We start from the raw sequence: 12136 nt of genomic DNA on the forward strand, positions 1-12136 counted from the left end.
CGAAGACAACGCCGAAGGCTTTCGCTCCAAGACATGGGGCCGGGGTGCCCTTGAAGCTGGTGTCGACGCCTAAAGCGTCATTGGTGGTGCCGAAGCCTCGGCTCCAGCCACTCGCGGACGAGGAGCGTCGAGAGGTTGTCATCGACGCCAACACTGGCAAACTCTCTCTCCTTAAAAGGAAGATCACCCCGGAGCCAGTGTTAGAACATTTTCGTATTCCACTCAAAAAGAAGTTGGACTCTGCGGGTACTTCTGCCCCTATGGAGCCTGCATCTCCACAAAATCTAGAACTCTCACCAACTCATTCTAACGCTGGGGAAGGTGACGGAGATGAGGAGGACGAGTACAATTATCCAGCGTACTCGGATCCAGAGGAGGTCAATGAACCTTGGTCTGCTGGAGGCGACCCTGAGGACCCTCAGTCAGGTCACGAACCGCAGCTTTTTGCGGCGAAAACTTCTCCAACAGAGGACTCTGCAGCCTTCAACGCTCTAATTGAGAGAGCTGCGGCTAATCATGATGTCGACCTCCATGCGGACCCAGTGGATGTCGATTTTCTGTCTGACACTTTCTCAGTGGCTGAAAAGTCGGTCAAGACATTGCCTATGCTCAAGGGAGTGCTGAAGCACGCGCCAGAGGTTTTCAGGGAGCCCACTCGGGCGCGAGTCATCAATCCTCGTATTGACAAAAAATACAAGGCAGCGCCCACTGATCCAACGTACATCAAGGGACACTTGCCACTGGATTCTTTGGTTGTATCCCACGCACGCAAGCGGGCAAACTCGCAAACCACGGGTGATGCTCCTCCCCCGACAAAGAATCGAAAATCTTTGAAGCCTCAGGAAAACGTATTGCTGCGCAGGCAGCTAATATTTGGCGCATTTCAAACACGCAGGCCCTACTTGCACGCTACGATAGGGCGCACTACGACACCCTAGAAACACTTCTGCAGCACTTACCTGATCAGTACAAAGAGGGAGCTGAAATGTTAATTCAGGAGGGGAAGCTAATCACCAATGCTTCCATTAAGTGTGCACTGGACGTGGCTGATACCGCCTCCAGGGCTATAAACACTAGCGTGGTACTGCGTAGGCATGCATGGCTTAGAATATCAGGCTTCAAACCAGACATACAGACAACCATCTTAAATCAAATAGTTAATCCAGACCACCTGTTTGGCCCTGAAGTGGATGCAACCCTTGAAAAAATGAAAAAAGACACGGACACTGCTAAGTCTATGGGGGCCCTCCAATCCCAGCAGTTTCAGGGTGGTTCCTTTCCCCGCTCCAATAACAGAGGCACCTCAAGGGGTCAGGCATCGCAATCCACGCAGTACTATAAAAGCAACACCCAGACCTCATACACCAACAAGGGTAGAGGTGGTTACAGGGGCAACAACGTCAAAGGCAGGGGACGTGGAAACAGCTCCAGGTCCTCCACCACCAACAAACAGTGACGCCTTGTCACTGCCCCCCGACCACACAACGCCGGTTGGGGGGAGACTCCAGCAGTTCCTGCCCGCGTGGAAATCCATCACCACGGACAGGTGGGTCAAATCTCTTATCCAGTACGGTTACTGTCTGGAACTTACTTCCACTCCACCAAACATACCTCCAAAAAACCGTCCTATGTCCGGCGAGCACTTGCACTTGTTGCAGCAGGAGGTCATAGTCATGCTGCAAAAAGGGGCAATAGAGCTCGTGCCACTGCAGGAAAGGGGAACAGGAGTTTACTCTCTGTACTTTCTAATCCCCAAAAAGGACGGATCCCTCAGGCCCATCCTGGACCTCAGGCCCCTCAACTGGTACATTCTGTCAGAACACTTCCATATGCTCACGTTGCAGCAGGTTCTCCCTCTGCTTCAGCAAGGGGACTTCCTGGCTACGCTGGATCTCAAGGATGCATACTTTCACATTCCCCTGCATCCTTCACACAGGAAGTACCTCAGATTCACAATTCAAGACCAGCACTACCAGTTCAGGGTTCTGCCTTTCGGGGTCACCACAGCACCAAGAGTTTTTACAAAGTGCCTGGCGACTGTGGCAGCGCATCTAAGACGCCAGAACATCCACGTCTATCCCTATCTGGACGACTGGCTCATTCAGGCAAAGTCAGAACAGCAGTGCGCCGACCACGTGTCCCGCACCATTCATCTCCTGCACGATCTGGGATTCTCGCTGAATTACCCAAAATCCCATCTCCAACCCGCCCATATACGGCAGTATCTGGGCGCGACAATAGACACTCTGGCAGCCACTGCGCAGCCAAATTCAGTGAGAATCGCCAGTATCCAGACGCTGATCCAACGATTCAGACCTCAGCACTCGCTTCCAGCGAAGGTGTTCATGCAGTTGATAGGCATGATGGCCTCCTGCATCTCCATCGTCCCGCACGCGAGGTTACATATGCGTCCGCTCCAGGAGTGCCTAGCACGTCAGTGGACTCAGGCTCATGGGCAACTAACAGACCTAGTGTTGGTGAGCGGTCGGGCGTACAACTCTCTGCATTGGTGGAATCCACAAAACCTTTGCAAGGGCCGACCGTTTCAGGAGCCAGTGCCACAGATTATCTTGACAGCGGACGCTTCTCTCCAAGGATGGGGAGCGCATGTACTCCACTACACAGTGCAGGGACTATGGACACTACAGCAAAGGAAGATGCACATCAATGTATTGGAACTGATGGCGATCTTCATGGCCTTAAAGGCATTCAAAGTACATCTGTGCAACAAGGTCGTGTTGATCCGGACGGACAACATGACGGCCATGTACTACATTCAGAGGCAGGGAGGCACACACTCTCCGCAGCTGTCTCATCTGGCTCAGAGCATGTGGAAGTGGGCCATTCAGAGGAACATCTTCCTCATGGCGGAGCATCTCCCAGGCAAGGACAATCAGATGGCGGACCTGCTCAGCAGGCACAGCCACCAGATGCACGAGTGGGAGATACATCCATCAGTACTCCAACCGTACTTCCAAAGGTGGGGTCATCCAGAGATAGACCTGTTCGCCACAAGGGAGAACGCAAAATGCCAAAGCTTCGCCGCCAGGTTCCCACACCCGCAATCACAGGGCAATGCGATGTGGATGAACTGGTCAGGCAGATTTGCGTACGCTTTTCCCCCAGCACCTCTGATACCGCTGGTGGCACGCAAGCTCCGGCAGCACTCAATGACTCTCATCCTGGTTGCTCCAACGTGGGCTCGCCAGCCATGGTACACCACGTTTCTGGAACTTTCCGTGGTACCGCATCAAAGGCTTCATCTCACACCCAGCCTTCTGACGCAGAGCCATGGCGACATTCAGCACCCAGATCCGCAACAGCTCAACCTGGCGATCTGGCTCCTGAAGTCCTAGAGTTTGGCTACCTCAATCTTCCCCCCGATTGCATGGACATCATTCGGGAGGCAAGGAAGCCCACTACTAGAGCATGTTATGCGGCTAAATGGAAGCGGTTTGTCGTTTATTGTGTAAACCACGACATTGACCCGCTGGATGCTTCCATTCAGAAAATCATTTGTTACCTGTTCCATCTGTACCAATGTAATTTGGCGTATTCTTCCATCCGCATTCACCTGTCTGCAATGGCCGCATACCTCCAGAATAGGCAACACCTATCACTTTTCAAGGTTCCTGCTATCAAGGCATTTCTGGAAGGACTCAAAAGGGTCATTCCACCACGGACACCACCAGCTCCGGAATGGAACCTCAATGTGGTTCTTACAAGGCTGATGGGTCCTCCCTTTGAGCCACTGCACTCTTGTGAGCTTCAGTTTCTGACTTGGATGGTGGCTTTCTTGGTAGCAATTACATCGCTACGGAGGGTTAGTGAGTTACAGGCACTCACCATCCAAGAACCTTTTTTCCAAGTACATGCTAACAGGGTGGTGCTCCGCACTAACCCTAAATTTCTACCCAAGGTTGTATCTCAATTCCACATAAACCAGACAATTGAGTTGCCAGTGTTTTTTCAAAACCCTGAATCGCTGGCGGAGCGGATGCTCCACACCCTTGACGTTAAAAGAGCGTTAATGTACTACATTGACAGGACAAAGGATTTTCGAAAGACCAAGCAACTTTTCGTTGCATTTGCCTCACACCACAAGGGTAACGCTATTTCCAAAGCTGGTATCGCTAGGTGGATCGTGAAATGCATTCAGATCTGTTACTCTAAGGCTAAACGCACTCTCACAATTCCACCAAGAGCCCACCCCACCAGAAAGTTGGGGGCCTCTATGGCTTTCCTTGGGAACATTCCCTTAGAGGATATTTGTAGAGCAGCCACATGGTCTACCACACATACTTTTACTGAACATTACTGTGTAGACGTGCACTCTAAACAGCAGGCAGCTGTTGGTCAGGCTGTTCTCAAAACACTTTTTCAAACTGCTGCAGCTGGCACGGGCGGCCGCCAATGATAGGAGGACTGCTATGTATTCTATGCACAGATATGAATTCAGCAGCCCACATGCCTCGAACTGCAAATGCTACTTACCAGTATGCATCTGTTCTTGGCATGTAGGGCTGCTGACATTCATATCGCCCGCCCTCCTCCCCGGCGCCTGTAGCAGCTGCAGTATTCATATTTATATATGCTCATAGCATGGGCATCACTCACATAGTTCACTCCATCTCGGCCAATGGCTAAAAACAATCTGGGGATGGAGGCGATGCCCATGCGCACTGTAGTCCAGGGGAGGGGCCACCTATCTCGTGATACTTCGAAGACTCTTCCAGGACAACAATGTGCAATCATCCGGACCCAACACTAGGCGGCGATCTATGCACAGATATGAATGTCAGCAGCCCTACATGCCAAGAACAGATGCATACTGGTAAGTAGCATTTGCACTCAGTGTTAATCAACTTCGGTTCCTTGCTTTATTTTTCAGAATTATAATTTCTGAAAAGTTTTTATTAGGTTATTATGTACAGGAATGAAGATACAAATAGAGTAATATATACAGAGGATGATACCGATAGTCTAAGTGAGAGACAAGATTATAATGCATAACAAGTCAAAGTTATGTTTCTGAGGGTATGAGATGTAAGTGAATCGGTTTGAAGTATAGTTGATTGGTGTTGGAATAGTGAAAGGATTAAGTTGGTTACTAAGAGAGGACTGAAAGGTATCTTGTTTGTAGATCAATGGTTGGGGAGTGGGAAAGGATAGAGAGGCAGAAAGTGAGATGAAAGAGGAAGTGAGAGTGAGGAAATTATCAGAATGTGTCAGGAAATGTCAGGGATGAGGGGTGGCACACTGGCGGTAGAGTGGGAGATGTATAGGAAATAAGAGGGCAGGTGGGAGAGGGTGGGAGTGTCCCCTAACTTGGATGGTGAGGATAATTCGGTATATAAACTTGTCTAGTTTGGTCCATGTTTTCTTTTTAATCTGTGAAGAAGATTTAAGACATGTATTCAGTGAATTAATAGCGCTTCTAGGGAATTGAACCCATTCCGACCAGGTTTGGGAGGAGAGTTTGGATGAGTCCTTCCACTCAGAGAGGATGACTGAGAGCGGTTGTGAATGGTATATCCCATATGATTTGTCCTTCTTTGTTCTATGCTTGTTTTAGTGCTGGTGGAAGTATACCTAGTGTAATCGCCGCTGAGTCTGGAGTACTCTTTGTGTGAAGAATTTGTGATATCAGTATCACTGATTTCCTTCAGAATTTTTTAGTGAAGGGGCATATCCAAAGCATGTGTCTCAAGTTCCCTGCTTCCTACTCGCAACTCCAGCAGATATCTGAGGATCGGAGGCCTTGTTTATAAAGTTTGGCTAGGGTCCACTGGACCATATTAGCAATCCAGTAACAGCATTGTGCCAGTGAGGGAGTTAGTTTGTTGGTGGTGAGGTTTCTCCAAATGGACAACCAGTCAGGTAGTGTCACATCGGAGTTGATTGGATCAGCCAGTTGGGTTTCCCATTAACCATCGATGGGTTTGGTTAGCGCAGATTTAATGGTGGAAAGGGGAGCGTATATTTTGGATGCCAAGTGACCCCCTTTGTTGTAAGTATTTAGGGCCTTTATGAGATCTGAGTGGGTTGGCGGTTTACGTTTGGCTATGAGTGATTACATTTTTAAAAAGTAAAAAAAAAGTCCATGTAATTGAGATTGATCTTCATCTTGATCTTGGAGAAGGATATAGGTTCTGAGGGAGTGCCAATTTCCCTTACCGACAGTATGCCCTCTTGTGCCAATTTTTCAATGAAAAGTGTTCTACCCTCTATTCTGAAGTTTTCGTTGTGCAATAAGGAGGCTAAGTGCGAGTGACTTTGTGTAGCGCCTGTACTGTCCTTGAGAATTTGTTAGCAGAGTGTTCTGTTTTGATTTTTAGGTCCAGCCTTGTGCAGCACACATGCACTGCTCTAGGAAAACGACCTCTTGGCATCACTCTGGACTTTTCACACGCTCGTGCGTTGGTTTTGTAATTTGAGCATTTTTTCTATTGGGCTTTGAGTACGTCTTTGTAAAAAGACATCACGCAATTGGGCAAAGGCGGGTGCATGCAAGAAAAGTCAAGCGCACACCACCTAAATTAGTTGATAGGTATTGTCTTGTATCTTTTGAGGAAAGGATAAAATCACACTCAAGTGTTATTGTCTTGTTTGTTTTTTATTTATCTGGTGAGAAGCTCCCCTAACCAAAGGGGGAACTTTTTTGCACAAGAAACCAGGTCTCACTTACCCGGAGAACCGACGTACTTTATTTGAGTTCCCCATCACGGACACAAGCCAACGAGAGAGGGCAAGCGGATTTGCTTCCGTACACTGTCCGACCGCATACACAGCGGCGGCCACTTGTTTCTTTATTCACGCTTTTTTACGCATTCCACATTACCTTCTTACCGCGTCTGTCTATATTTATACCCGATTAGGACCGGGTTGGAATTATCACTGGACCCCCGATATTGCCCACAGCCTGACTACACAGCCCTGAAGAGTCACGGGTCTACCCCGATATTGATGAAACACGTGTCGGCTGGTTTCTTGTGCAAAAAAGTTCCCCCTTTGGTTAGCGTAGCTTCTCACCAGATAAATAAATTTCCGTCCCTCAAAAGATACAAGACAATACCTATCAACTAATTTAGGTGTGTGCGCTTGACTTTTCTTGCATTTCACAGAAGGGAGAGCTCCTCTCCCCCTTCCTTTTTCAGAGATTAGGGTTATCTCTGATCAAGAGGCACCAACCACCTAAACCTCGCAAGTACCATTTGACCACCACCTGTGGAGCGCCATCACATTTCTGAACACTCTAATAACCCTCCGCTGAACTTTTTACTCAAAGGCAGGTGCATGTCCCACCATTCCCAGGAAATGTATCCGCCCAAGGCCTACGTCTTGCGGTTACGAGCAGCGGCGCGCAGTGTACCATCTGTTGTGTCAGATTTCACACGAGCGTTGTGCACCACTCGCGGGACGCTGCACCTGCATTCCTCACATCCCACAGCGTTTTGCCTTCGGTAGCGAGCAGCTGCAGTGCCTTTTGAAGGCGCTATAGAGATTTTGACTAAAACTCTAGAATACTAGAGTAAGGAGGCACCCATGCTGAGATTGACTGCCACAACTTTCCCAAAATAATGCCAGTTTAAGGCCTCTGCTTCTTCCAAGAGACTTGACGGATTTAGCCGCAATCACGCCACTGATCTTTAGTTTGAACAAAATCCTTTGTGCAGATCACATGGAAGCTTGTATCTGAAGCAGGAGAAAAAATGCTCCAAGGCCCGCAAAGGCAGGATATGTTCATGTGCACTGTCACTCCATTCGTCTGACAGGAGCTACACCGAGCGGATGTTTGTTAAGTGGCGCGAGGAGGCTCGTCACGTGCCATCCCTGAATCTGATACTCAGGACCCTGTCTCTTCCTCCACGGGCCGTGGGATCTTGCCTCCACTCACCTTATGCAAGATGGAGCTTGTGCCATTGTCTGCATCACCCCCAGGCCGTGCCTGCCCACCGCGCTGCCCCTCTCTCAAATCTAGTCACTCGATATACCTCTGCACTGGCGACTGACTCTTCCTTTCCTCTCTTTTAATTTTAAATAACTTTTCATAGCTTTGTACAGGTGTAGTCGCCTTCCCTGCAGAGTTAATGTACATATCTGGCAGGCCTGTAGGTTAAGCGGCAGGCTTGGGATAGAATAAGTCTTGTGCAGTCTGGCACATGACCGATTCCGTTTCAGTTCTGTGCTGTCATAAAAAGCGCCACCTTGTGATGCATTCTCTTGAAATGAATTTCGCCTAAATTACTTCCGCAAACACAACATCCTGTCCGCATTAAAGTTAGCAATAACCAAATAAGCACTCAGCATAACATAACTTTATGCTGTCTACATCCTGTCACTCTCCTTCCCCCACATGCTGTTTTTAGGCCGAGCCTAGCGGAGGCAAAAAACATACTTCTCAGCGCTCTTCCGAGGTATTTGGCGCTATATTATTTCAGGCTCTTAGTGTGTGGGCATGCCAGTGGGGGATAATGTACAGCATTGCTAAACACTTATAAGGCCCCAAAGGCGAGACCTATTGGCTATACCAATGCTTGTTTTTTAGTATGATCCTCCCTTTGATTACAATTGATCAACTTAATGCGCAGTGTTCATAGAGTGGAAATGCCCAATGTAATACTTCTCTTTCTCAAAGTTCTATTTTATATTTCCATTTGTTTTAGATCGGGATAGAGAAAAGATTTAATTTAACTTTTTATTTTTGTTACCACTCCACAGTACTTTGCGGCAGCGAGCAGATCCAGTGTACAGTCCTCCTCTCCAAGTTGCTGGTCTGTGTTGGAGGCTGAAGGTTTACCCAGTAAGTGTTCTTCTCTATGCTAATATTACTTGTGTAGCATTGTTTTCATCACAACATCATGCCAGGCCCCACATGTGTTATTAAGTAGTAATGATGCCCGTCAGATGTTTCCGTTCAATTGTAGTATGCGTTACCACTTGCTGCAGGCCTTACTGTGAGAATGCAGCCGTTTCCTCATTTGTAAAAAGCAAGTGCCTTTTAGTCAGATAATCTACCTCGGCTCAAAACACCACCCTTCTTATCAAAAACCCTGGTTCGTGCTACTCCTTTTCTGAAAACATGGTGTCTTCCTTGCCGTCTATGCCTAACAAAAAATGTATTTCAGAAATGTTTGTGAGCATTATTATTTTATATTTTTTATGAACATGTTGCTGTTGGCCATCCCTCTTCATTCACAACCTGAGAAATGCGGTTTGTGCTTTCACTATGGTTTTTCCTACCCTCCCTCTAAGCATCCCTTCTTTTCTCCCACCTTTCCTGTTTCTCACTCCGTTTTAGCCACTTTGTTCCTATCCTTTCTTCTCTTCTTCCTTCTTTCTCCATTACGTTAGTTTAGCTTTCTTTATTTTCTTATTTCTAATTGTGCAGATCTATTGTTGATCTGTATTTTTTTTGTTGCATCTTGGATAGCAAATGGTCAATTGTTTGTGTCTGATGTATTCATTTACCACAGCATAAATATATACTGATCACAATGCTTTCCAGGAATCCTACCTCATTGATATTGATATGGCAGGATTCTGGCAGCAGGGCAGCAGAGCAGGAACCATCCTTGCATCAGGGCAGCACAGTAGCCATCCTTCTGAGTCTTCCACAGGTACAGATGTGTACTGAAGAGTGGGGTCTGAGGTACTCTATTTAAACGGAGGTTCTGGAGTCCACCCCCCTACCCCCAGGTGTTAAGAATTTCCTGCCCTCCTGCCCCCAGCTTGTATGGGCAAACAAAACAGGTGATGGACAGAATGTGGATCAATGTCACACATTCACCCCAGTCCAAAGATCTGGGCCCAAATCCATCGTTTTTTTGCACTCCACACCACCCTGGGTTAGACAATGGAGATATGCAAATCAGCTCTGACCCTGTGCCCCATGGGAACAGTCCAGTCCGAACTACAAAAGCCATGTCCTTCCCAGAACGGAATCAAGCATCCAAAGACCGGACCGGTTTCGAGGTAACACCTCTCATCAGCCCGGCTAGCTTGACTCCAGTGGTGTGGAGTGCCTGGGACCCACGTCTGAGCATCCCCAGCGCACATAGGGCGGAATTTGCAAACAAAACAGGTGATGGACAGAATGTGGATCAATGTCACACATTCACCCCAGTCCAAAGATCTGGGCCCAAATCCATCGTTTCTTTGCACTCCACACCACCCTGGGTTAGACAATGGCGATATGCAAATCAGCTCTGACCCTGTGCCCCATGGGAACAGTCCAGTCCGAACTACAAAAGCCATGTCCTTCCCAGAACGGAATCAAGCATCCGAGGACCGGACCGGTTTCAAGGTAACACCTCTCATCAGCCCGGCTAGCTTGACTCCAGTGGTGTGGAGTGCCTGGGACCCACGTCTGAGCATCCCCAGCGCACATAGGGCGGAATTTGCAAACAAAACAGGTGATGGACAGAATGTGGATCAATGTCACACATTCACCCCAGTCCAAAGATCTGGGCCCAAATCCATCGTTTTTTTGGGCCCAGATCTTTGGACTGGTGTGAATGTGTGACATTGATCCACATTCTGTCCATCACCTGTTTTGTTTGCAATTCCCAGCTTGTATGGGGGCACAAAAGACTAGTTTGAAACCTCATTGTGAGTGTGCTCATCCAGACACCTTGTGATGTGCAAGTGTCGTAGGTGACAGCTTCTACCCCTCTGAGATGGCCAATCCTGCTAACACCTATTACCCCTTTGACTCACTGCCTGGTAGTAATTTGTAAAGACTAACCAACAGCTACACCTGGTCATATGAACTGGGTAAGGGTAAAATTGGTCATGGCAAGAAAATGACAACTCTCTAAAAGTGCCATTTTCGGAATTGTGACTTAAAATCCGGCTTTGCCATTAAAGAGAGTTTAAAATTACAATTGTTTAGACACCAAACTCGACATTCCTACTTGCTCCAAATTAAAAGTTGTCACTTAATATGTAGTACGTGTAGTCGTGAAAAACAAATTTAAGAGGTTTTCACCACCAGGACATCTAACACTTAAAAGTACTTGTCCAACCTTTTAAATACACTACACCCAGCCCTCTGGACTGTATAGGGTCTTCCCTAAGGGTGACGTATATGTATTGAAAAGGAAGATTTAGGTCTGGCAAAATGCTTATTTTGCCAGGTTGAAATGCCAGTTTATCACTGCACAGTATGTTAATGTTGACCTAAATTGTAAATGTTTCTTCTAATTATTCTGGTGTTGCTCCATAAGGTATTTACCTTTTCATAGAAACCAATTCATAGAAATTCTATCTGAAAGAGACACGTTAGTGATAGATTCCTTACCTTACCTCAGACTGGACACAAAGTTTTTTCATCCGCGGTACCACTGCGCGTCGGTAGGTGGCATTGTGCGGCTCCACGTCCGTTGCTGGTGTCGTAAGCGCCGAGATGACGTTACGGAGACTACTTAGGCGCCACCCATGCGTGCTGACGTCAGTTCTTTCTTTTTCCACGCCAGCAAGCGCAGATCTGGTTAGAGCACGTATCCTAGTCACTTTTTGACTAACTTTTTTTGAGACATTTGTCTCTACTTCTTGACTCTTGGTGACGCGTAGGGATGCCTGGGTTTAAATCCTACAGGGCCTGCCGCCATACGATGTGGGTGGCCGACCCCACGGCGTTTGTCTTTACTGTCTGGAGCGCGACCATGACTCCTGGTCATGTTCCGACTGTCTGGCCATGGCTCCGAGGGCTTGCGGGAGCGGTCCTGAAAGCTGTTTGAGGCCAGGCAGTCATCTCCGTGCCGTTTGAGGTCCAGGGGTCGCTCGAGGGACAGACCACGGAGCCATTATCATCGCTCCTCGAGGTCAAAGTCTTCACCCTTGGAATCGGGTAAGAGATGTTACAAGAAAAAGTCAAAGAAGCGTGTACGCTCTCTGACGTCCCCCCGTTGGTCTCAGGACGCGGACGAGGGGGTCAGGGGTCCTTCCCCCACGGTTCCATTGGAGCCTGAGAGTCCCGCGGCCTATCCACCTTACCCGGGTCCGTCAGCGACTCCGGCCCAAGTGCAAGAGTTTCTGGCCGCCATGGACCGCCTTTTCAGGTTTATTGTTCCCACCTGCACGCCTTCGGGCCCCGGGGTCCCTATTGAGGGCCCTTGTTGGCCGCTGGCTCCGC

General features: G+C 48.2%; 1 protein-coding gene across 6 annotated transcripts in view; it reads left to right on the forward strand.

Moving 5' to 3' along the window:
* Nucleotides 1–12136, forward strand: part of TRIM37 (tripartite motif containing 37) — a 1151903-nt gene that overhangs the window by 439100 nt on the left and 700667 nt on the right. For all 6 annotated transcript variants that reach the window (XM_086954978.1, XM_086954980.1, XM_086954981.1 and 3 more), the window contains exon 11: nt 8722–8803. In XM_086954978.1, coding sequence (XP_086811104.1) covers nt 8722–8803 — 82 coding nt within the window. The remainder of the gene's footprint in view (nt 1–8721; nt 8804–12136) is intronic.

The sequence above is a fragment of the Lissotriton vulgaris genome, chromosome 2_1, assembly GCF_964263255.1.
Source record: "Lissotriton vulgaris chromosome 2_1, aLisVul1.2, whole genome shotgun sequence".
In the NCBI taxonomy this organism is placed as follows: Eukaryota; Metazoa; Chordata; class Amphibia; order Caudata; family Salamandridae; genus Lissotriton; species Lissotriton vulgaris.